Below are 27,700 nucleotides of genomic sequence, written 5' to 3'. Positions count from 1 at the left end.
TATTGAAATAAAAATAAGAATACTTTACCATGTAAGTTATGCAAAATATTCAAAATGAATGATTCATAACTGAAGGTACAGGGCTAATTAATCACAATGGAAATGAAATGTGCAAATGTTAATACCAATGTATTCCAAACGTGTACCTACCTGACTAGTGCGAAACAAAATGAAATGTTAATGATGTTGATTTAACTGATAATATTTTGAAACATCTTGATGAATTATTAGTCGTAACAGCAAAAGTTACAGATAACATTAGCACCATACTAATGTAACACAATAAGATATGACAGTTTTTTTCGGTTTGGTGTCGTACGGAATACTTCCCGTGACAACGGTTTAGCTAACTATATGCAAAAATACGTATCCAGTGACAATGGAATTAGAAAGAACAAAATGTTCTAACCTGATCTGTCTTTAATATACATTTAATTTATATCCATGCCAGTTTATATTGAGAGGAACCGGATTCCGATGTAATAATTGTAGTGGCATGCACCAGGGCTTATCCAATGGAATGTCCTTACAACGTCTTAGATGTTATTTTACTTTACTTGGTAATCATGAATCGCCTGATTTTGATATTGACAAACTTGCAGACAAAATAACATAGTTTGTAACATTTTAAGACTTGACCAATTTTTATAAATTTCAGATTTCTTATTACTACGACATTTACAAGGGTTGAAGTTTTCTGCGTTAGTGAAAATACACTTTAAAGATTTCATGAATAAAAAGCGCTGTTCTTGATTAACATTATTCAGAATTTAAAACATTTGAAAACTATAATGTGTATAAACATAGTAATGTTGTAAGCTATACGATTAATTATTTATTCTTTATTATTATGAGGCTGACTTCATGCAGGAACTTCTTAGGAAGAAGTCTACTTTTCGCTATATAGATGATGTTCTTTCACTAAATAATTCAAAATTGGTGACTATGTGGAACGCATCTATCCAATCGAGCTAGAGATAAAGGGTACTACAGATACAGTTAAGTCGGCCTCATATCTTGACTTGCATCTAGAAATTGACAATGAGGGTCGGTTGAAAACAAAACTTTACGACAAAAGAGATGATTTCAGCTTTCCAATTGTGAACTTTCCATTTCTAAGTAGCAACATTCCAGCAGCACCTGCATACGGGGTATATATCTCCCAGTTGATACAATATTCCCGTGCTTGCATTTCCTATCATGATTTTCTTGATAGAGGGTTGCTGCTCACAAGGAAGCTATTAAACCAAGAGTTCCAAATGGTGAAGTTGAAATCATCCCTTCGTAAATTTTACGGACGCCATCACGAGTTGGTTGACCGTTATGGAATAACCGTTTCACAAATGATATCGGATATGTTCCTTAGGTCGTAACTACAATCCCCTTCCCTTTCATGAATGTGACCTACCGAATTAGACTATTTACCGGATTTGTTATCACATAAGCAACACGACGGGTGCCACATGTGGAACAGGATCTGCTTACCCTTCCGGAGCACCTGAGATCACCCCTAGTTTTTTGGTGGGGTTCGTGTTGTTTATTCTTTAGTTTTCTATGTTGTGTTGTGTGTGCTGTTGTTTGTTTGTCTTTTTCATTTTTAGCCATGGCGTTGTAAGTTTGTTTTAGATTTATGAGTTTGAATGTCCCTTTGGTATCTTTCGTCCCTCTTTTAAATAGGACTGTTATTGTTATATTATATGTTGAATCAACAAAAAGTGTACCTTTATTACGGCAATTTTTTTAAAACAATTGAGTCTTAACGGTTTTGACTTTGAACTTTCGTAAGTTTGAAAACGCACTATCTATTTGTTCTGATGTTTGGCGGTATATGAATGCAACAGTTGTGAACTACTATTGAATGGTCAATCTTTTAAGCAAAAAAAAATGGAATAATAAACTAAAACCGAGGGAAACACTTCAACGATAAGAGGAAAATATCGGAACAACAAATCACTGAACTGGAACAAAAACAAATGACAACAAACAAAGAAGCCAACTGTTTTATAACAACTGTCAATTTTTTCCAGACTTGGTACATGACATTTTAAGAAACAATGGTGGGTTGAACCTGTTTTGTTTTGGCTAGCCAATCCCCCGTTTATATGGAAATGTTAAAATGCCGATAAAATGACAATCATAATTGATCCAGATGAATATTTCTTTAAATATAATAACTGCATACACTTGATCGGATACCTCATTTACATAAGTCCAAACAAATCAAGTCATATTGCTTGATAAACCCTCTATATACACGAGTAACTGTTTCGATATCAATCACAACCTAGCTGCATAGTTACTCTGCAATTACCATGTATCGCAGAGATATGATCCAAATGTCGTTACCAAAATTGCGTACTCCATGTTTCTTTAATGACACCGCCGAATACGTCTCAACAACGCAGTTTTACTGTCATCAACAACACGACAGGCCCCAATAGTGAACCATTTACTCTCAAAGAGGGACGAAAGATACCAAAGGTACAGTCAAACTCATAAATCTAAAACAAACTAACAACGCCATGGCTAAAAATGAAAAAGACAAACAGAAAAACAATAGTACACATGACACAACATAGAAAACTAAAGAATAAACAACACGAACCCCACCAAAAACTAGGTGTGATCTCAGGTGCTCCGGAAGGGTAAGCAGATCCTGCTCCACATGTGGCACCCGTCGTGTTGCTTATGTGATTACAAATCCGGTAAATAGTCTAATTCGGTAGGTCACATTCATGAAAGGGAAGGGGATTGTAGTTACGACGTAAGGAACATATCCGATATCATTTGTGAAACGGTTATTCCATAACGGTCAACCAACTCGTGATGGCGTCCGTAAAATTTACGAAGGGATGATTTCAACTTCACCATTTGGAACTCTTGGTTTAATAGCTTCCTTGTGAGCAGTAACCCTCTATCAAGAAAATCATGATAGGAAATGCAAGCACGGGAATATCGTATCAATTGGGAGATATATACCCCGTATGAAGGTGCTGCTGGAATGTTGCTACTTAGAAATGGAAAGTTCACAATTGGAAAGCTGAAATCATCTCTTTTGTCGTAAAGTTTTGTTTTCAACCGACCCTCATTGTCAATTTCTAGATGTAAGTCAAGATATGATGCCGACTTAACTGTATCTGTAGTATCCTTTATCTCCAATTCGATGGGATAGATGCGTTCCACATAGTCACCAAATTTTGAATTGTTTAGTGAAAGAACGTCATCTATATAGCGGAAAGTAGAGTTAAAGGATATTGCTAACTTCTTATCTTTCTTCCTAAGAAGTTCCTGCATGAAGTCAGCCTCATAAAGAAACAAGTCGGCAAGTAGAGGGGCACAGTTTGTTCCCATTGGGATGCCGACAGTCTGTTGAAAAACACGTCCTCCGAACGTTACAAATATGTTGTCAATTAAGAAATCAAGCATCTTGATAATATCGGTTTCAGAGAAATTTTTGTTTGAATCAGAGTGATTCTTTACAAAGTATGATTTATCCCTCCCTAAGACAAGATACTTGTATCTACGTTGGCCATTCTTTTTTATGAAGCAAAGTAGTACCAACACTTTCAGTTTGTCTTTTAGTTTGGAATGTGGAATACTTGTGTAAAGAGTAGAAAAGTCAAATGTTTTAATACTGTTACAAGATGAAAGAGAGTTAGATTGTATGTACTCTAAAAGATCTTTGGAATTTTTAAGTATCCACATCTGATTCACGCCACCTCTAGAATAGGCAGTTTCACAATAACTTTGAAGTCCGTCTTTGATTGCTGATAAAATAGATGTTAATAATTTAGAAATGTTTGAAAATGGTTGAAATACCAAAGGAACAAAGAACAGACCTATGATTATCCAGGATTTCCTCTTTGGTAAGTGTCGTGAGGGTATATGTTGAGTTTCCAAGTGAATTGTCTATACCTAATTCGTTTATCAAGCAATTAATGTAGTGACTTTTACAGACAAAAACGATGTTATTTGGGGCTTTGTCTGCGGGGACAACAACATATTTATCAAAATGCACATGAGTTGAGTCATGATTTTCGTATTGTTTAATTCTTTTTGGGCGGTTGCTGGTGTCAATGTCATTTCTTCTTTTTTGTCAGGGTGTTGTCTGTTTATCTTCGACGTTTTTTTTGTTACCTCTCGTTGATATTAAAGTATTAACGAATATATCGTTTTCCAAGTTTAATTTACAAAATGGGGAAGTCTGTACAACCTGACAAAATATAACGCTAAAATGAAAGGTGTCTTTTAAGCATTAATAGGTAAATCTAATGCACTATGTTACTATGTAGTTTTCCTGATGTATAATGATTTGCCGTTGAAAAAGTAGAGTTTTTGCTGACACAAAATATACTACTACAATTAATGGTCATTCCAAAGAAAACTACCGATTATAATCATTGCTTGCAATATATTGTGGGGTTCGTGTTGTTTAATCCTTAGTTTGTTTCATGTGTGCTGTTGTTTGTTTGTCTGTTTTCATTTTAGCCATGGCGTTGTCAGTTTGTTTTAGATTTATGAGTTTGACTTCCCTTTGGTATCTTTCGTCCCTCTTTTATAGGGTAAATTATTCCAATCTTCATTGACTGATACATGTCTATATTTTTAACACCTCAATATTCATGAAATCTTGTTCATTATTACACAGTACAGATTTGCACACACATTTTCTGGATTGCATATTTTTTACAAAAAGTGGGAAAATGGATAAAGATTGATAAGTGTATGTAAAATTTTATAAACGGGAAAATTTAACAATAGTTTATAATTGGCCTCACCAATCCAACAGCTACTGAGCTGGTGATACTGTCAGGATTTTGCTGATATTCCATCAGCAGCAGTATCTACTCAATTAAGTGAATGAAAATAATACTTGATAAACTTCCTTCGTCTAAAGTTCATTTCTGGATTTACCTTTATCAAGAACGCTCAACTGATGCATGACATTTTTTTTTTCTTCACATTTTACACTTATAAAACTCGTTGAAATGCATTTTAATATTTAAATTCTCTCATTGAAACCTCAAATCACAATGTAATGGCACAAAGAAAAAAAATCGACTCGAGAACAAAAGAATCCTGTTCCGTGTTTTAAAATTCTTCCCTGTCTATTTTACTTCTGAAGTTTCTAAATCAGACTGCATTGACTTCAACTCTTTATTAAATTGATCATACAATAAGATTAGTAAAAAGTACAATCACAAAAATTCTAAACTCCGATGAAAATTCAAACGGAAATTCGCTAATCAAATGGCACCATCAAAAGCTCAAACACATCAAACGAATAAGATACAACTGTCATATTCCTGACTTGGTACAGGCATTTTCTTGTTTTCTCATTTTTATGACAGTCGTATACATTATATAACAAAAAGCATATGTCTAATGTAGGACTGATTAAGATGTTTCATTTCTGATCTATTGCTGTAAACATTTGCAATAATAAGAACAGACACAAATGTAGTCAGTACAAAAAAGTTAAATCGTCTCTTGTGAAATCACGCTACATCTATTGTCAGACTAATTAAAATACTCTAAACTAAAGTATGAACATTATTCTAGAAGTTTTATGTCCAATAAGGCGTTTAAATTTTCAGATAAAAAAATAAATACTCTGATGAATCAATTACAATTAAGAATATTGCGCAAGAAACTAAGGTTTCAACTCTCTCAGGCAAAGTTGGCTTTATATGAATTTGGCTATTTATTTTATGTATTTTTGACATATAGCTCTTCAACGATTTTCGGTACTTATTCATCTTCGGATTTCAAATGTTTGGCTTTGAGCATTCCTGATAAAGGTAAATCCAGAAAGGCCTTTCGGACGCAAGAAATTATTAAACGTGTTGTTTTCAATTTTTCACATGGCACCATGCCCGCTCGTATTATTACGTTTCAACGTTCACTAAAACGTACACCGTTAAACCTGGCTCAAAATCCTTATTTTGCAAATATTTTAAGGTTCAAATCATAAAAATCATAATGTTGTCTGCTCTTTGGTCGGGTTGTTGTCTCTTTGACACATTCCCAATTTCTATTCTCAATTTCATTTAGTGTCCAGTTGCTGCTATGAACACAACATCATGATAAAGGACCTTAATCAAAAAGTGTTTGTTTATTTTTACCTTTTGGGATTATGATGATCCTATGAACCTTTCCTATGGTGTGTATAGTTCCCAACTCGTTCGCCATGCCCATGTCTGTAGTGACATTTAACATTTCAGTGATAGCAATTTTTGTGTTCCTAATGAATTAATAAGTCCTGTAAAATAAAAATGAGAAAGGATACGGAAAATGTGTCAAAGAATTAACAACCCGACCAAAGAGCATAAAACATCTAAAAGCCACATATGAGTCTTGTGTCTTCAATGCAGAGGGAAGATTCTGCATTCGAATGCAGGCTCCAGCTGCTCTCTTTACAATGATATATATACTAGACATCGGAACTCTTTCAAATTTGTTTATCTTCATCTTTGTATTACAATAGAGATTATAAAATATATGGCACTTACTTTTCATTATACAAATTTTTTAAACAATCTCTTTGTCAACTCTTATCATTCACTTAACCTACATGTATGACAAGGTTTATAATAGTTCGTATACATGTATGTTGCATTGTCGTCTGTGATTTGTTGCACTTCAGTGCTCTGTTGTTTCGTTGTTTTCCTCTTATAGTTAATGTGTTACACTCGGTTTTAGTTTGTTACCAGGATTAGTTTTCTCTCAATCGATTTATGACTTTTGAACAGCGGTATACTACTGTTGCATTTATTTGTATAATTCTGTGAAACTTCTCAATCCAGTGTTTTAGAAACATTAAATATTTCATAATGTAAAGCACACGTAATGCATATCGTAATCCAAAAAAAAGTATACCATATGCATTTTAACAAACTATGATTACGGTAAAACCGGAATGTCTTTAATCTTCAATTTACATAATATTCTCTGATTAGACAAATCAATTTCTTTGAAACTAAAAATCTTTTTGAACTTCAAAGTCATTGATTTTCTACTTTTGATTCAACATTCATATATCATTTTTTTAAATCTGATTCAAAATGGAAATCTGTTTTCATTAAGAAAAATGTAAGACAATTGATCGATTGAGAGATAAGTTGTTCCAGTCATTTGCTGTTTAGAAGAAGAAGAAGAAGAAGAAGAAGGGCAATAACTGCAATTTTTATCAATGACTGAGAATTCATTTATTTGTCGTCTGCTTAAATGATTTATTTCACGTTACATCCATATAAGTGATGTCTTGAAAATCAAAATACAGCAATGAATTTATGAACAATATGGCAAATTGTTTCTTGTGTATTACATGTATTATTTGTCTGTTTGTCTTTTCTTTTTAAGCCATGACATTGTCAATTTGTTTTCTATCTATGAGTTTGAATGTCCCTCTGGTATCTTTTGCCACCCCATCCCCTCGTCATATAAATTAAAGATGATATGAGGAAGGTGTTGGAATTTCTTAAGTATTTAAGTGGCCAATTTTATATTGCAATTCTGCAAGGTTTTGTCAAAGTTCTTACTTTTATCCTATGAGTGAAGCATTTCCCAAGAATATTAGCCATACCTTTTTCTTCAACTAATTTTTTTTACAAATAATGCCACGATGCCTTATGTTATTGGGTTACTGTCTAACTTATACAATCATCTACATTTATTCTCAATTCATCATACATTTGACATGTATTTTTGTATACTGAACAAGTCTCTAAATATCTAAAATGTGTTAGGAATATGACAGTTGTTAACCATTCATTTGATGTGTTTGGGCTAATGATTTTGACATTTGATTAGGGACTTTCTTTTTTTGATTTTTCCTTGGAGTTAGTACATGATTTTTGTGATTTTACTTTTTTCTCATACTATCTATTCCCGAATTATTTTGATATACAACTCTCTGATATATACGGAAGCGTATTAGCGCAACACATTTTTTTTTTATAACGCAAATATCTTGATTTCAATTATTTATTAAGTTTTGTATATATGTCCGTCTGTCGTTCATTTCGGATGTGATTTACTAGTAGATAAAAAAAAAGAAACATACATACAAGGCCAAATCATTATAATAAATATGCATAGGAATAATTGAATACTTGAAGTGCAATTATACATAAATTAATGTGCATCAGAAGAAAAGTATATAATTTAACAATAAAATAGATATAGTTTAGTATATAGTCATATTCAAATTGAAAGATAAAAAATAATGTCATACCATTGCGAAACCTCCAAGTCAAATAGACAAAATGATCTTTCTGCTTTAAAATGAATTATTAATAAGGAAACATTTTTTTTAAATTTCAGAATATGATCAAGATTCTTTGATAGAAAGTCATTGAATTTTCATTTCAATATAATGAAGTATTTTTAAGATGCTTGGATAGCAATTTGAATAGAGAGAACATAATTTTATTAATAAAACATCTTCATTCTATACATTTATTGCCAAAGGGTAGCTTGTTTGAATCTAACCTATTTTACACAGTTCTCAAACGAAGCTTACTTTGGAAGTAAATTTATATTCGGTTAAAGCTATATTAGCAGGGTTGCTTTTTTTCTTCGGTATAACCTCAGTTTACTCGATTTTCAAAATGGATATCGTTTTTGGGGGCCTTTATAGTTTATTGTTCAGTGTGAGCCAATGCTCCGTGTTGAAGACCATACCTCTGCCTTTGATGGTTTACTTTTATGAATAGTTACTTAGATGGAGAGATTTCTTATTTGCACTCATACCTCATCTTCTTATATTATTCTGCTCATTATTAGTCAATGATGTAATTATTCAAGCATTTTACTTTGCAATGACTACAAAAGTGATAAATTTTAATATATACAGCCTCCTCCATTAATAACTACTGTTTCCTTTGAATCTTAAATAAGAAATAAGATAAAACAAATGTTTGCGATATACAAATGTTTGCGTTATACAAATGTTTGCGTAATTTCGCAAAGGTTTGCGTTATATCGCAAAGGTTTGCGTTTTAACGCAATGGTTTGCGTTATAACGCAAAGGTTTGCGTTTAACGCAAACATAGGAGGAAAAATAAAAAATAAAAAAATGTGTGGCGCTTATACGCTTCCTTAGATATAAACCTTATACTCGATCTTTTAAAAAAAATGGGTTTGTTTTATAATATTGTTGTTGTAAAAATATACAATTAAGAACTCATGTGAATCTGATTCTGCAGTTCACATATGTATGATGTTCCAAAAAAACTTCAACAAAAAAAAAAAAAAAAAAAAAAAAATATGAATTTTTAATCTATAAATTTCGCAGTTGTACAGTATTCTGTGATATGTCACTTCTTGCATCATATACACAGAACAAAACAAAAGTGAAAGGACCTATGACCATTTCACTATTGTATTTGTTCCTGTGGAAAGTAAGTGCACTGTGTTAATACGTTATTAACAATGACTGACAGTGTAAGTCAAATAAATGAAGTATGTTTGTTTTTTGTTTCAAACATATATGAGAACAGAATTTTGAACGATTATTAGCTATTTCCAGTAATTTTTTTCATCAATTTTGCCAGAATAAAACTGAAGCATAATTGTCTTGTAAGATATTAACCCAATTTTATCTATCTGTTATGACCTATGATGTAATCAGATTATTCTGTCGATTTCGTAGATATTATATTTTTTCCAAGACCATACATATACAGATGTCATGATGGTTTACATAATTTTTAGAAGTCGGACGGAGAAGAAAGAGGTCAATATTTGGTTTCAATGACAAGAATGTAAAACAATAAAACAAAGGTTTTTTTCTGTATAATTATGTTAAAAGTAGCATATGCTACCCATAATATGAAGCTACTCGTATCCTTTGTGTTGTAAAGCGATCACCAGATATTTTTAACATCTTTGTAAATATGAATTAACCTTATTATTGATTTTAAAAAACAGCATTAATAAAGGCAACAGTAGTATACCGCTGTTCAAAACTCATAAATCCATGGACAAAAAACAAAATCGGTGTAACAAACTAAAACTGAGGGAAACGCATTAAATATAAGAGGAGAACAACGACACAACATTAAAATGTAACACACACAGAAACGGACAAAGCATTAGATAAAAGCTGACAATGTTTTACTCGAATTCCTGATTAATAGTCTTAGCTTTCGATTACATGTCATTGGTAACAAATTTCGGTAAAGCCTATCGATTTATTATGTGGACAATCATTTCAAGACAATATTGGAGAGGTCCAATTGCATGTACTTCAACGTCGTCGGGTGTGGGTGACAAATTATTCAAGGACAATCTAATCAACAGAAAATATATCATAAAAAACCTTCCAGGATTTCATCCTTGATAATAGACGCTATTAAAATTTAAAAAAAAAACTATTATAGTACCTTTGTTTTATAGTCTTAATTCAATTTTTATGATTTCCACTTTTTAATGTTTGCGATTATTTTTTTGTTATAACGTGTATAACCTCAAAATTAAACCCTTTATATTAGCTTTGGTGAATGTGATTTTGGGCAAACAGACTAGAAAATTAATACAAAAACATAATTATACTAACTACATGAAGTGTTTTAAAAAAAAAGTCTATTGTCTGCATTCTGTGAAGTTATGATATATAGTTAAATACCTAACAAGGTTATGCGTTGGTTTCAAGGATTTTGTTTCTGATTTGCTTATCAAATTTAAAGTGATATTTATACCCTTAGGTAAATAAAGGGCTACACAAGATAATGAAATTGTTTTAAAAAGTAAAATCACAAGAATACTGAACTCCGAGGAAAATCCTAAAACGAAAAGTCCCTAATCAAATGACTTGGTAAAGGTATTTTCTTATGTAGAAAATGGTAGTTAAACCTGGTTTTATAGCTATCTATATAAACCTTTAACTTGTATGACAGTCGCATCAAATTCCATTATATTTAAAGATTAATAAATTAGATCACTTAAAACAAAATTTTAAAAAGAATTTCCAGTGTAATCTTTGATATCTTGAAAAGCATTTGAAGTTCCTAATGCTGGATATTTCTTTCAAATTAAAAGATTGCTATCAGTGAAAATTCCTGTTGAGAATTTTATGATTACATCTTGGTACTACTAGTACATCACATTAGTAAAGTTTTTATATCAAATAAATCTTTCTCAAAAAATCATTCAAGCAAGGAACGTTTCAATAAGTCTATACGTGACAAAAATTTAAAGTATATTTTTCTTTTATCTGTTCATGTTTAGCAGACGTCAAAACTAGATTTCTAAGATTTAGTATGAAATGAATTTCCTTTTGACGCAATTTACTTTATTTCCTAAGTGAGAACTTTAATTTGAATGTTAAAAGGTTTGACAAAAGTATTAATCATAAAAACGACTAATGACAAGAACTCTTCGTCTATTTCATGGCTTTTAAGATCTAAAGCAGAGAATTTATGTCAATGTTTTGGTGTTTTGTTTAACATAGATTTAATTCGAATTGCAATTTAAATGACGATTCGAAATTCCACTTTGATATTTATCAATAATTGACTAAATATAATTTATTCCATTCGTGTCTGAAAAATAATAATGAATCATAAAATCCGATTTAGGTACACAAATTGCAATCCCATAAAGTTGGATAATTACGTACGACAACTTTTTTTATATACATTCAATTGATAAAACCCTAGAACAAAAATGATACTAATATGTAAGAATCATACAATGTACCAAAGGTTTGAGCATATAAAATAAACAGGAATTGTGGGCTAAGTGGAATTTATTCCATCATTGTTTGGCATGAGAGTATTTCCGTTGATGGCACTTTTAGAGTTATTTAAGTTGTAAAGTATTATTTAGCGATGCACCGATCTGAAGTCCTTGTTTTTATGAATCGATTCACATTGATTAGATATTGGTGAAATTTTGTTCCTGGAGAGGTGTATCGTGCGATGTCCTTTTTCGCTGAACTAGTACACATTTTTGTTCAGAGTCCAGCTGAAAACCGCCTTTGTGTCTTGGAATTTCCTCGTGTGTTGAAGATCCATCGGAATTCTTGATAACCAGTTCAAGTGCGCACTGCTACCTTGTAATCTAACACGTTACTTTCTTGTCACAGACGTAAAAAGCAGGCACAAGCACGTATATGAAAAAAATACCTACATACTTTATTACAAAAGTTTACGGTATATTTTTCAAAGACAAGTGCATGTGAAAGCGAGGTTCAAAATGCATAGTATCGTCACTTTATCGTAATCTTCATGACAATCAAAGACAATCAATGAAAAGACAATTGTTAAAAATTGAAATTAAATTTATTTTTAAGGTTTTTATATATTTAATGATGGCTGTGTGTAGTAGTATATTATGATTTGTATATTAGGACAATACATATTCAATGTATGTGTTTCAATTGTATAAAGAAAAAAACTTATTTTTTCTGGTTATCATAGATTAAGAGATTCGTACTTTAACAATCGGAATACTTCAGGAGTTATCCGATGTAACATTGTATTATATTTACATGTAAATATATCTGCCATTACATAAGAACCATATGCCGGAAGTAGTTAAATGGACTAGTGGTATACTGTTTATATAAATATCAACGGTGCATGAGTACTGTTGTTAAATATGAAGTATATCAATATTACAAAAAATGAATAATGTTTACTTAATTGTAACAGTTTATGTCTGATATGTTATGACACATGATGCGTCATACTTAACTTAACACATTGAAAGCAAGATTACAATTGGAAGAACAAACCAGTGACACCTTGTTAACTGAATCACGGTAGCTTTTGACAATAACTCATTTTTGTTCTTTTCTGTGTATAAATTCATTTAAGTTGATTTAATTTATTTTAATACCCTTCTTATTTTATCTTAAAACTAGGTTATATGTTCGAAGCTTCTATTTTTTTAATGAATAAAGAGAAAGCACGAACAAACTTCTATGATGTTTAGATGGTGATAATCAGAACAAACTTAAAACACATATTTTTAAAACCAGTAATAAAAAGTTGAATTATTAAAGAAATTCAAACTAACAGTAAGTGTTGTGAGCTAAATATGTGAACTTACGTTTCTACTATTCGATAAGGAAACTTGATGATTCTGGGTGAAAGTTAAAATACCATTAAAATGTTTTAACTTAGTGTAGTCCATATTTCGTTTCCATCCAGTAATATGACTATTTAAAGACAAAATCTTTTGCACATCTGCTGGTATCGTCATCTTTTTAAAATGCCGTAAAGTCTTAGTCATTACAAGCAGTGATCACAGAGTATTTAAGAACTAAGCTAACATTTCATGAAAGGATGAGTGTATTATGACAGCCATTTCATGTCACCTGAAATTACAAAAAAACAAAGATTCAGAATTGTTTCATATTTTCATTTCGGGGTCGACTATATAGTATAGGTTTTTTAAGGCCGCACGGTTGCCTATAATTGCTTACATCAACTTCATTTGAACTTTGGTGGTCTCATTGGCAGTCATACCACATCCCTTACTTTTATACTGCAAAATCATGGTTATTCTCATGGTTAATTGCTAGGATTATATGACAAAACTACCTTACCAAAAAGAATATTAGTAACCACTTTATTATCTTTGTTAGAGATATTGTTTACCAACTTACCTTTTCAGGTACAGGCTTGGCTAATATCTTTGTGTCTGTGACGTATACGTCAGTTTTGATTATATGCTTATCATCAAAGATGTAGATTTCACATCCGACCTGTTTTGTTGTACAAGCATTATTGATAATTTAATTTTTTTCAATTATATTTACATTAACACTATAAAACAACTGGAAATAGGTTGGGTTTTTAGAATTTTAGCAACAATTTATTTATCAGATTTATGAAAACTGCATAAATGAATTAAGAAAAGCGAACATCTGCAACAATTTTCAGAAAACCGCGTATCTAAGAAGGCAGCATGGAGGTTTTCTTCGCTTTCTTCTTTTTTCTATTAAGTTTTATATTTTGTTCTGTCTTTTCTAAGAATCGAGTTCCATTTAAGGACTTTGTCATTCTAATTCTTAACGTTGATCGCCGCGATAAATCTTATTTCGTGCTGATGCGGCGGTGTAAAAAAATCACCAATCAACCAATCTTACCGTCAATCATGGATTAGACGTTTTGCATATTAATTATATATTGACGTTCCTGTATAACTAAGAACTATGGGGGATTAATTTTGTTATTCTTTTTTGTTAAACTTAAAAATGTATATGCAGTTTTAGAAAAGTTTCGATTCAAAGAGATTGTATTGGATGATTTAATGTACATACAGCACAACATAATGGTGAAAGGTAATTTTGCTTCAAGGACTGTATAATTAAAATGAATTGCAAATTCAATGTTGAAAAGGTCTTATAACAATCCTCAATTCCTACCTTTGTTTCGGAAGTGAGAATGAAGCAACGGTTGATTTATTTTCATCGAGAGAAAGAGAGAAAAGTAAAGAATAGCACATCAGTATAATTATTTGTTAATAATGAAATAAAAGGAAATTTATTCTAGTGATTATCCATGTGTAAACTGCGCCGATTAAACTGATTAAAAGTTTTTTACATGTTTAAATAAGCAGCCCTATTTTACACATCAGTTACATTTAGAACCCAAACAATTGTTGGGTTTTTCAAGATCAACTTTCTTTTACTTCATGATTCCATTTACATGTCCCGGGTAGTAATATGCCACAGGGTCGCCAAAATGCAGAGTTTACGAAAATAGTATCAGCGATATACATATGGTATTTCGAAGTGTCAACCAAAGGCAAAAATTCCAACGCACCTATTTGTAGATTTGCAAATCATATTAAAATTATTCGGTTATATTTAATGGTGTGATAAAGATGCTTTCTGGAAGAAACATGTCAAATTGAATTGTCGATTAGTACCTTGTCCGTTGTTCATGACCTACAGTGCTTATAGCCATATAAAATTATCTGCTTATTCATAAAGCATCATTTAATCAGAGGACTATATAAACAAAAGCTGCCACGGGTCTTGATTGTTTTATTTTATCCAACTAGAGTTATTAATTGTTGTTTATGTATCATTTACCTGTCAACGAGGAATATGATGTTTCATTCTCAACAGTTAATATTGTGGTTCGGTTTAAAAGTAAGGCAATAATTACGGTTACATAGCTCAGACCGAGGGAATCAGATAGGTCATTCTTATTATTCAAGATCGGCTAAAGGGGAATATATCACCCATATGTTAACACGAAAGCCTGATGTTGACAAAACAGACAGATTTTTTTAACCTGACAATCTATTTCAATATTGATATGATATGATAAATCAATGACAGGAGTTTTGTGTTATGTTTTGGAGATATCGAACAATTTTATTGGTGTATTAAAATTAGATCTGATTTAGTTATCAGTCGAAAATTACAATTACGTAATCTTTTTCCTACTACATCCGTACTACACTTGTGATTTTGACTTTCATCAACGAGAAGCGATTTTCCTATTTTCTAATCTAATATTACAGCTAAAACTTGTTAGGAGCAATTAATGACAATAGAATATAGATAATGTGGCTAATTACGCCAATAATTGTCTGATTTAGTAACTGTGCAAATTAAGGCAATTATGTCGTCGGATGTTACAGTAAATAACAACCACTTTCATTTTAACTCTCCAAAGTTTAAATTTAAAAAGGAAGATAAGCGTAAGATGAAAGAGGGTAAAGAGGATGTGTTTGTTAACTTATTTCTGTTGAGTAAATCATACAAACGTTGGCAGCTTGCAGATACAGAAGAAGAATTCCTGCATGCAGCGGAGTTTGGTGACATCCCTACAGTCAAGAGAATTCTACAAGAGAATCCTAACCTGAATGTGGACTGTATTGATGCTCTTGGACGAACTGCTTTGAGACTCTCTGTCAAGAATGAACATCTGGAGGTAAGTTTCCATTTTTAGATGGTGATGTTCCTTTGGCACCATCTTACGGTGTTTATATTTCACAACTTGTTCGCTATTCCCGTGTTTGTTGTGACGTTTTTTTTATTTTAACGAACGCAACCTATGTATTACTGGTAAATTATTAAACCAGGGATATTGTTACCATAAATTACTTAAAACCTTTACTAAATTTTTCCATAGATATAAAGATTTGGTTTTGAAGTTTGGTTGTACCTGTTGAAAACTTATTTCAAACGGGATAGCACATCCTCATTTTTAAGGAAATGTTGTTAACCGTGCCCGGAAATTTAGAAATGATCCATGTAAATTTGTCGCTCCTTTAAAAAAACTTATTCTAAAAGGTTACCTATTCAACAATGTAATAAGATCATTGAATATTGTTTTTATTGGTATAAATATTGATTTTGTTATCAGTAAATTAAAGCTAACTAAATATTCCTAGTATTTTATATGTATATACATATTCATGGATCTACAATCTGTCGATACCTGTAACTTGGCATCGCACAAGGTCATGTTTTTCTCTGGCTGTTTATGACGTCTTTACACTAAAGCCATTGGATGTTGGATGTGTAAGGATTGATAGTTTAGTCTTAGTTGCATGATTTTTTTATTAGTTGTTAGTGGCTTTGAACTAGCTGTCAGATAACTGCGAGTACTCTCAGATCTGTTCATTGTGTCTTTTTGTGTCGGTATGTATAAGTACAGGGCCACGTCCACTTGTATTTTTGTCCATCTGATGAGTTAAGCCTTTTTCAACTGATTTTTATAGTTCGTTCTTATGTTGTACTGTTATACCACTGTCCCAGGTTAGGGGGAGGATTGGGATCCCGCTAACATGTTTAACCCCGCCACATTATTTATGTATGTGCCTGTCCCAAGTCAGGAGCCTGTAATTCAGTGGTTGTCTTTTGTTTATGTGTTACATATTTGTTTTTCGTTAATTTTTTTTTACATAAATAAGGCCGTTAGTTTTCTCGTTTGAATTGTTTTACATTGTCTTATCGGGGCCTTTTATAGCTGACTATGCGGTTGGGCTTTGCTCATTGTTGAAGGCCGTACGGTGACCTATAGTTGTTAATGTCTGTGTCATTTTGGTCTTTTGTGGATAGTTGTCTCATTGGCAATCATACCACATCTTCTTTTTTATAAATAAGTTCGGTTTTTTTTTCAAGATAAAAGTCTTCAAAACATATATTTTATCAAAAAATTATCTCTTTTTACACTGTTGCAGTGTGTTAAACAGCTTTCTATTTTAAGTCTCTTTTTTATAAATTGATAACATGAAGCAATATATAAACGTTGAATTCTTAAATTGAATCGGTGGTTTTTCCTGTTTGTAACTTATTTGTTTTGTATTTTCGACCATAATCATGCTGATCGTGCAAAGAACTACTGCAATATTAACAGATAAGTTCGTCGTATTTGATCGTACTTACAAGATAATGTCTTCAAATCATGTCTTTATATTACATTGAAAATCGTCTCTTTTTACACTGTTGTAGTATTCTTATCACGCTTATCTATTTTATGTCAAGAAAATTTCACATTTCATTTTTTTTTTATTTATAACATCAAGCAATATATAAACATTGAATTTTAATTTTAAATACTGAAACAATAGACATGACTTTTTTTTAGATTGGAATACAATAGACGTGTATTTTTAAATAGAAATACCGTAGAAATGTTTACAAATACTTTTCCAATGTTTACATATTTGTGTGCTGTTTATGTATAATACAATGTGATAATTACATCGGTCGTTTTCCCTGTATGAACCTTTCTCGTTCTGTATGCACGGTCGTTATCATGATTATCTTATAAAAAAAACTACTACAATATAAGCAGATAACTGGCACATGGACATCGTACTGGTTTTTGACTCGTAACAAAGGAGAAATCAGTTCTGAAATCTACGGGAAAAGAAAGAATGTAGTTTAAACAGCACATTCAAGGAAGATTTGCAGAATTACAAAAAAAAACATGTTTGATATCAACAAAATAAGCTATCTTTTGTTCTTTTATCCTTTTTTTTTTTTCTTTGATAAGTTTTTGCCAATAAGTTTACTGTTTCAAGTCATATGCAGAAAAGTCAGGGTTTGTGTAAAATTAAGGGTTAACTATAACTTTAACGTTTAAATGAATTTTGGGTGTATGTATAAATGATGTTTTTGTATCTTTTTCAAGTTTTGGCTAATGCAGATAAATTATAATACAAAGCAAACAAAGAAAACGAAGCAAATGTTTGGTTGTATAAATTTGATTATTGAAGTTTCAAACTTTGTTAATATATATATATAGGTTGTTTGCAGTAATCACGCAATTGTCATAAATAGATTTTTCAAATAATATTTAGAATTCTCGTAAGCCTAATTATATTCTATATATGAATGCTGTAATAGCGTGTGTTTTATGAGACACGAAGTACCGGTAGTGTCATTAAATGTACTTTTAAACAATATTTAGTAATCAAGTAAACCGTATTTTGTTCTATATATGTATAAAGGTGAATTGTCAAATAAAGTAGAAAAAGCTAAATGCCAATTTAATTAGAACTTTATTTTTGAGTTTTACAGTTCAAACTGTTCCAATTATAAGTGGTAAAATGTTTATCTTCATCCCAACGTGATGAGTCATATTTAATAACAATGTAATGCTCACTTTTTACAATGTACTATATAAATAAAGGCAACAGTAGTATACCGCTGTTCAAAACTCATAAATCCATGGACAAAAAACAAAATCGGGGTAACAAACTAAAACTGAGGGAAACGCATTAAAATATAAGAGAACAACGAAACAAAGTATAAACTCATCATAGATACTAGGATTAAATTTTGTATCTACGCCAGACGCGCGTTTCAAATATAAAAGACTCATCAGTGACGCTCAAATTCAAAAAAGTTTAAAAAGTACGAAGTTGAAGAGCATTAAGGACCAAATTTCATAAAAGTTTTGCCAAATACAGCTAAGGTCTATTTCTGAGGTAGAAAAGCCTTAGTATTTCAAAAATTCAAAATTCTTGTTAATAGTAGCTTTACATATCCTTTTGAATGTCCCTCTGATATCTTTCGCCCCTCTTTTACATCAATGTTGCTGTTTTGGAACATAAAATAACCGTGAATTCGTTTTATTTTACAACATGAATTCATTGTTATGTCAACCACATTACATCGTAGTTTATAATCAAGTCCGTATCAAAATTATCGACTTTGTTTCCAATTTCAAATTTTTGGAAAGTTTTTGACACAAGAAATTCAAGTCACTATAAATCTTTGTAACACCTTCTTCCAGTCAAAGTATTTTTGTTTAACAAATAAACTCAATACATCATAGATATCAGGACTAAATTTTGTATATACGCCAGACGCGCGTTTCGTCTACAAAAGACTCATCAGTGGCGCTCGAATCCAAAAAAGTTTAAAAGGCCAAATAAAGTATGAAGTTGAAGAGCATTGAGGATCAAAATTCCTGAAAGTTTTGCCAAATACAGCTAAGGTAATCTATGCTTGAATTGTAAAATCCCGATATGAGAACGAGACTTTGATACTGTTACTGTTTAGTAAGATATTTGTCTCCTGTGTTACTCTATTTCCCATATAAGGAGTTAACTCTTTGATCACTGACCAGTACGTTTCTGACAAACATTTTCCGGAACAACATACTAAGCTTCTACGAAGTAATATTATTTTTATAATTCTGTTTCATATGAATGCCTTAAAATCATTGTTAAACCTGCGTATACAAAAAAGTAAAATCACAAAAATACTGAACTTAGAGGAAAATCAATTCGGAAAGTCCATAATACAAACGCATTACGGATTTAAATAGTTGCCTCTGACTATTAACCTATTTATTTTGTCCTAAGAGACTAGCATGTAACAGGATCCAATGTAAAGTGTTGATTTGATTTAAACCACTGTTATCCTTAGTCAAACTAAAGCTTTTATTCAATTATGGCCATTGCTTTATAGTTTGTTATATTATAGTTGAAAAATCAGAATGAAATATTCAGTAATAGATATGAGTGATTAATGAATCCCTGTTCTTCATTTATTGTGTCATCTTTAGTCTTTACAATTCATGCATATTTAAAGAGATAAATTCCTTTGTGGGTCACTTCTAATGATTTTTTTAGAACCTTTGTTTTGATACTTCGAAATTATAATTCAATTTGTGATTGAGGTAGGCAGGTAAAAATCAAACAAAAAACAATAATTATGTGTATATGACAAAGAACTACATACCTGAAATATATCATAAAACTTCTGAAGCTTGAATTTCATAGACTCAGTAATGGAAATCAATTGAGGTCATATAAACTTATAGTTTTTTCGCTGACATCTTTGGTATAATGAACATTTAGATATAAAATTTCATTGTCTATGCTTTGATTTAGATTGCAATTTGTTTATTCATTACACTCGCGCAGACAGATGTTTTTAGATGACTATTTTTTTTTAAATGCAACAGCTGTTTCTTTGTAGAAGTTTCCACAATGCAATTTCCTTTAATTTTCAGACACTTAGTCAGACGTTTTTTTTTTTTTTTTAATTTGATTTGTGTCCATGACGTGAAACATGATATACTTTCTTTCCCCATCAATTTCATGTCATACTTTATTTCCGCTTTAATTTCATGTCATATACGGTTGTTTGCCACAAAATATTTTCAGTATCTTGCTATAGTCTATATTACATAAACGATCAAAATTGATTAAATGGAAAAAGTTTATTGTATTATCCTAATTATGAGTTCTGTGTACTTTAGCAGGAAAGTTATCTCATTCTGATTAGATAACGTTTTAAGAATTCACAGCCAAGATGAAAATATGTTCATTATCTATCATTAACTGGCATGAAGAAATTTAAAATCTGTGGTGTTACGGTAGATAACTCTTCAGACTACGCCTATTAATTAATGCTTTGTCTGTTTTATACAAGACAAGACAATACAATATTTTATTTGAGTCCCACCTTTTATAAAACATTTACATAATATTACAATTTCACATATATACAGCTGCACAGTTCGCTATTTATACCCGTGTGCTCTCTCTCTCTCTCTCTCTCTCTCTCTCTCTCTCTCTCTCTCTCTCTCTCTCTCTCTCTCTCTCTCTCTTCATCTGTTACTTTCATGTTTTGTTTTGACATCCGATTCCCCATTGTTCACGGATAACTTTTGGTACATCTTTAATTTGTCAAGTAGTTTACCGATCGTTTTATCTTATATTGTTTTTATTTTTACTAGCGCTATCATTATACATCCTTGAATTATACAAACTCCCCGAATTTATATTTTTATAAATATACATTTGCCAAAATCCACAGCCTTTAAAACACACATTTATGTTACAGGTGAATATATGATCTATGACAATAATAAATAAATAAAAATAAGTTTTACGCCAAAAATCACACGCAAATTGGAAATTTTCCGTGATAATTTTCTGTTTTATCTTTGGGAATTTTGTGATTTGTTCAGAATAAAATTAATTGGTTGCTTGCTAGGTATGTTCGAAGATTGATGCGACAAACAATGGTTTCATTCTTGATTTGTTTTGTCGGTATGCCGGAAGATGCATTCCTTTATTTATCTAGATTCATTGTCAATGTAACCTCGGCAACAAATTAAGATTTTGTATTGGATTATTTTCTGTCTGTGTATGCGCACTCAGATACAATGAAATTCTGGGAGAGAGAAAAATCGATTGTAACGAATACTCATTTGTTTTTAAAAAATTCTCTTTACTTTCAAAAATCTCATTAAAAAAAATACAAATACTTTTTTTTATTATTAATTTGATAATTTTATTTTCCATAGATTGTGGAAGTTCTGCTTGATAGATCAAGTGGGCACCATATATATGAAGCCGTGTTGCAGGCCATTAGCGCCGGACATATCCAGATTGCGGAAACCATCTTGAAGCATCGTCGTTACTTGGAAATGTGGAAAGAACGTAAAAAACTTGGCGACGACGATTATTTCTTCAATAAATCAATGTTTGAAGAATCTCAATTCTCTCCAGACATAACACCTCTAATTTTAGCAGCTCATAAAAACCAGTATGAAGTTGTACAATTATTGATGCTTAGAGGAGAAATTATAAACAAACCACACAAATTTCAATGTGCTTGTCAAGAATGTACAAACAAGATGAAATTTGACAAGTTACGATCAGCAAAATATCGTTTGAATGCATACAGAGGCTTAGCCAGTGAAGCTTATATTTCACTATCAAGTAAAGATCCAATTTTAACAGCTTTTGAATTGGGCGCCGAAGTCAAGCATCTTTCAAGAGTGGAAAAATATTTTAAGGTACTTTAGGGTTTCCTTTATTGACAATTACATATACTTGTAATGGACTCATTACATACTAGTGTCAATTGTCTTGAAACGGTCAATGTTTTCAATTCGAATTAAAACATTAGATGGATCAATTCAAAAGTACTATAAAAATGATAATTGTACTGTAAGAAAAATACAAGTACGTTAAAGCTTAAATGATGAAAGGAATAAAAATAATATAACACGGTATACAATACAGAGAGACAGGTGTATAAACAATAAAAAATAATATAACACGGTATACAATACAGAGAGACAGGTGTATAAACAATAAAAAATAATAGCAAACTCATTAAGAACGACAGCACATTGAATCAGTGACTTCGGTACACGATTTTCTTAAATATCACAAAGCAAACAACAAAGTCTTTCATCAAAAATAAAGTTCAAAGTACAAAAAGCATCATTATTTCTTATCAATTGTCTAAAATAAGTAAATATTCATAACTATTCAAAAGAGTCTCCGTGTTGCAGGTCGTACTTTAGTCGTATTTGGCACAACTTTTTGGAATTTTGGATCCTCAATGCTCTTCAACTTTGTACTAGTTTGGCTTTATAAATATTTTGATATGAGCGTCATTGATGAGTCTTATGTAGACGAAACACGCGTCTGGCGTACTAAATTATAATCCTGGTACCTTTGACCCTATTATGGTTAACTTTTAAAAATTGCAAACTATGATAATCAATGAAAAAGGTCAAAACTCATCAGATGGATACAAATAGAAATACATCTAACAAAGTAAAATCACAAAAATACTGAACTAAAAACGGAAAGTCCCTAATCAAATGGCAAAATCAAATGACAATACACGTCAAACGAATAGACAACTGTCAGATTCCTGACTTGGTACAGGCATTACAGGCAAACACACAGATTAGACATGGACAGGTACTTATATATCACAACAACAAAACGACACGCAATACAGATCTGAGAGATAGTTCAAAGCCAATAACAACAAATAAAAATTCATTTATCCTAAGACTGAAATATCAATCGATACACATTCAACATCCATGGGATTTAGTATAAAGCAGACAAAAACATGTCCTTGTGTGAAACATTTATTTTCTATGGCATGTCCAAGTACCAAAAACACAATATAATATTTGATCTCATAAATCAACTATTTTATGATACGATTGTAAATGAGATAATTCTCCACAGGAAACCAAATGACATAGTAATTAACCAATATAGGCCACGAAAAGCCTTCAGTAATGAGAAAACCTATACTGCATAGTCAAATAATCCAGAAAACGAACGGCCTTATTTAAGTTAAAAATAATATCTATTTGCATCAGGAAGTTATTAATGCACATTATGTTAACAGTTATATGTAAGTATACTACTTTTCTCACTGAAGCACACCGGATATAGTTCTTGTGGTCAAGTACACCAATAGTGTCCTTATCCTTAAAACTGTACACCGACTTCTTTTACTAATTGGTAGAATATTATCAGCTAAAGTCTATCTAATAATATCAAGTTTTACCTTTTTTGTCAATATTATTCAGATTCAATTATATAGCAGAATAACTTTATCTAACCTGATAATAAGATTATAACTTATGAAATATAACAATGTAATATATAGCTTTGGGGTTACAGTTCAAATGAGTATGGATTGAGTCATTCTGTCTGTATTGTCTAATTTTTTTTCATTTTTCAGTATCTTTTTTATATTTGTGTCCATCACTTTATCCAAGTACACCAGTTTTCTGGGTATTTTAGGTTGGATTTTTTTTTTGCCTTTTTTTCTCTTTTTATTTTATTTTATTTATTTCTACAGTATTTCTTCATTAATCTCTATTCTGTTTATCACATCCAGAACCTCATATGAATATGTTTACAGCCATATAAGCATTCTTATTTCTCTTGTTTTAACTTATTTTTTTTGGTATTTTTATTTATCTATTTTAAATGTAAATGGATTTTGTTTATTACAGAGAGAGTATAAAGACTTAGCCGAAGGATTAAGTGAATATGTTGTTCGTTTACTTAGCAGAGTCAGAACACAGGAAGAATTGGAAATTGTTCTGAATAAAGCCGGAAATCCCAGAGACAACAAATACGAGAGTTTGGCGAGATTTAAATTAGCCATTCGTTACAACGAAAAGAAGGTTGGCATTTCTTTATATTTCTGTATATTGATCATGTCAATTATCATTCCGTTCTTATATTTTACTTTTTATGCATGTTTGTTGATGTGGCACATACGTGTTGCTCGTTTTTCATGATAATAATACCGTTGGTTTTCCTACATATAAAAAAGGCTATTTTTCTTTCATTGCCTATATGCTCTTTCTTTCGATTAAAGCAAGACTAAATTCCTTTTTTTAAATTGTAATCCGTTATATGTCTTTTGGAAATAACATACGAATGTGGTTTCTTGTGATAGATGCACAGCCATCGAGGTTTGAGTGTAGGTCGGCAATATAACATATGAGTAGGTTGAGAATTATAAGCTTGCTTTTTCAGTAGCTACGAGAAATCATCGATTCCGTATTGTTAGGTTTTGTTTGTCTGGTATTGTAGAGTTTACTCACATGAATTTACTGTTTCCTGTACTGTTATTTATGTCATATCCGTTAGTAAACTGATCGAGAATAAAAATGGTAGGAACAGGATTAACAAAAACTAGTGCAAACCCGTCAATATACTAAATAGCATTAGGTTTTATCTTAGAAAATAAAAATAGCACCTTTTTTTCAATTTGGTGATTCCGAATCGTTTCTTGGATTGACTATAATCAAGACCCCAAACAAAACAAAACAGACAACAAGTGTATTAGTAATTAAATGCATGAAGAGCTTAATGACAAAAAAGGATAAATAGAACGACCAAAAACTGACCTAAAACGATCTAAATGAAATAACCAAATTTATCCGTCAGTTTGCCTAAGGCAATTAAAAGCTTTATTTTCAAGAATTTCCAACTTTTTCATCGAAAATTTAATAAAGTTGTGTTTTTATGACATGTTAGAACCAAAGCACTGACGACTAAACTGGTGATACCATTCGGGATGAGCGATCCACTAGCAACAGAATCGACACAGTGCTAGTTATTCAAATAACACTGTACAAAATTCATATGTTCGATCAGCTTTTTCTCGATACACATTTACAATGAAGGCTCATACCGAAAACTTGAAAATTTAAGGACGTTTCACTTTTACAAATTGCGACTCGGATAAGAGAGTTGTCTCATTGCCACTCATGCCACATCTTCTTATATCTACGTATGAGTAAATGAATGCATGAGTATCTGTAAATCAAAACGTTCGTGAAAAGAGTAGCTAAATTCTTCTTACATTTTAACCTGCGGGAGCTAGAAACTCTGGCTCTTTAGCTATGTAATAATTTCACACTTTTTCGACGGACAGTTTAAGAAAGGTGTAATATAAATCATGTCAGGACCGAATCGCTGACTGCTGAACCGGTTTTTATCTCGGAGATTAACAGTCCACTAGTACTTTATAAATCGGGTGTGTGCGATGCATTTTTCTGGATTAACCTTCGTCGGAATGGCCTAATACAAAACATTTAGAAAATGTACTTAATGAATACGTGATAAATTATAAGTATGTAGAAAGCTGGCAAATTTCGTTGAATGGTATCCTGCCTAAAGAATTCAAAGAGTTCGTCAAGAACCATTCACAGTTTACATATATCATAAACAGCAAAATTATTTTATACAAATATAATTATCATTGTTCATCAGAAACTGAGCATATGGTGCATTGAATACCATCAGATCAATATTGCATGTTTTTAAAATATGTGTTTATTCGAGAGATAGCAACATTACAACCATATCAAATGATGATATACTTTAACATCTGATATTTTGTACTGGATTAACTTTCTAATTTTCAAACCACGGGAGGGGGGGGGGTAACTTCCTATTATTGGGTATACGGGGATGTGCCAAAAATATGGGTCATATTTTTGCGAGATTTTATATTAAAATGACCCTCCTTTTTAATGAAATCCTATATCAAAGTGCATTTTCGTTTGATAACTGTATATTGATTTTGGGAATGATCTACATATCATATATAAATATGCTATTGAGAATACATTATTAATGGTCAATTATTATATTAAATCAAATCAATTCATTTGAAAGGTCACATTTCAAATAAGTTCCCAAATGAACCCCGGAAATTTGTCTCCTGGTGTCAATTCATATATAAAAACTTAAGGGTAGCTGGTATATTTATGAATTATGAGTGATGATGAGTTAGTGCTTATATAAGCATGGGTCATATTTTAAATATTGTATATAAGTAAAGGTCATTCTTTCCTAAATATTTATATAGCTATAGTACTGAATTTCAGTGATTGTTATATTGAAATGGGTACGTTTTTGAGGCAAAAATGGCACACCCCTACCAAAAAAATATCTAAGTTAAACCCCACCCCCAAACCCCCCCCCCCCCCCCCCCCCGTGTTTCAACATTTTTAAAAGGAAAAAAAATCTTGAAATCTTGAAAACTCATCATATATATTCTTATATAAATATATAAGTGTCTAAGAATGTAACTTTAACACACTAATGAGTGTTATAAAATTAGTTGTTATATTTTATACATTATTCACGCAATACTTCGCAAAACAAATTAGCTTCATCGGGCGTGTGCATCTATCTAGGTGAAATCGGATGCATAACAAAAAAATATCTTTGTAGCTTGAGCTACACAAAGTTCTTGTAAAAGTTTAACATATTGATTGATGGTGAATATAAACATATTTTTGTCGTTTATTGTACATAACAATTTTTAAATCTTAACAAATAGTTGTTTTAGTTAAATAGAAGGAAATTCATGATTTATTCCTTTGGTTTTGGGTAGAACTGTTTTTCATCCCTCTCATTAAGTCCATCAGGTTCAAGAGTACGTAGCTGATGCATCCAGAACCTTTCTCTTTGTTTTGGTTTACCTCAATTATTTGAAAGGTGATATTATCAAAAGTATGTCCTGTTCTTAAGAGGTGTCTCGTAATTGAACAGTTTTTTTCTTTAGTATAGAACGACCGGTGATTGTTAAGTCTGATGTTGAATTTAGTTTCTGTTTCACCAACATACTGCAGCTTGCAAGTTCCGCAAGTAAGAATATAAATACTATTTTCCGTTTTGCAATTAGATGTAACATAGATGTTGTATCGCTGCTTTGTTACTGTGCTGCTGAAAGAGTGGCCAGTGTTGGCGGCTTTACAACACTTACAATTGCTTCTACCGCATTGTTTTGATGTCACAAGTATGTCTTTGAGATTTTTGGGTCTGCGATAGGCAATAATAGGAGGTGATGGAAAAATTTCTTTTAAGGAAGAGTCATTTTCGATAAGACGCCAGTGCTTTCGGATAGTAGATGCGTATCAAATTATAAGCTTGGTACCTTTGATAACTATAACCACATCTT

At 31.4% G+C, this 27,700-nt stretch overlaps 1 protein-coding gene across 4 annotated transcripts in view; it reads left to right on the top strand.

Moving 5' to 3' along the window:
- The window catches only part of LOC143078718 (short transient receptor potential channel 7-like), a 93,486-nt gene that overhangs the window by 38,861 nt on the left and 26,925 nt on the right, over positions 1–27,700 (top strand). For 2 of the 4 annotated variants that reach the window (XM_076253643.1, XM_076253644.1), the window contains exons 2-4: positions 15,744–15,902; positions 21,750–22,244; positions 24,228–24,401. In XM_076253643.1, coding sequence (XP_076109758.1) covers positions 15,744–15,902; positions 21,750–22,244; positions 24,228–24,401 — 828 coding nt within the window. Of the gene's footprint in view, positions 1–15,404; positions 15,903–21,749; positions 22,245–24,227; positions 24,402–27,700 lie in introns of those variants that run through there. The other 2 variants (XM_076253646.1, XM_076253645.1) reach the window with 1 other exon arrangement.

Source organism: Mytilus galloprovincialis, chromosome 6 (genome assembly GCF_965363235.1).
Source record: "Mytilus galloprovincialis chromosome 6, xbMytGall1.hap1.1, whole genome shotgun sequence".
Classification (NCBI taxonomy): Eukaryota; Metazoa; Mollusca; class Bivalvia; order Mytilida; family Mytilidae; genus Mytilus; species Mytilus galloprovincialis.
The sequence above is the reverse complement of the archived record's forward strand: the minus strand, read 5'-3'. Positions and strand labels throughout refer to the sequence as shown.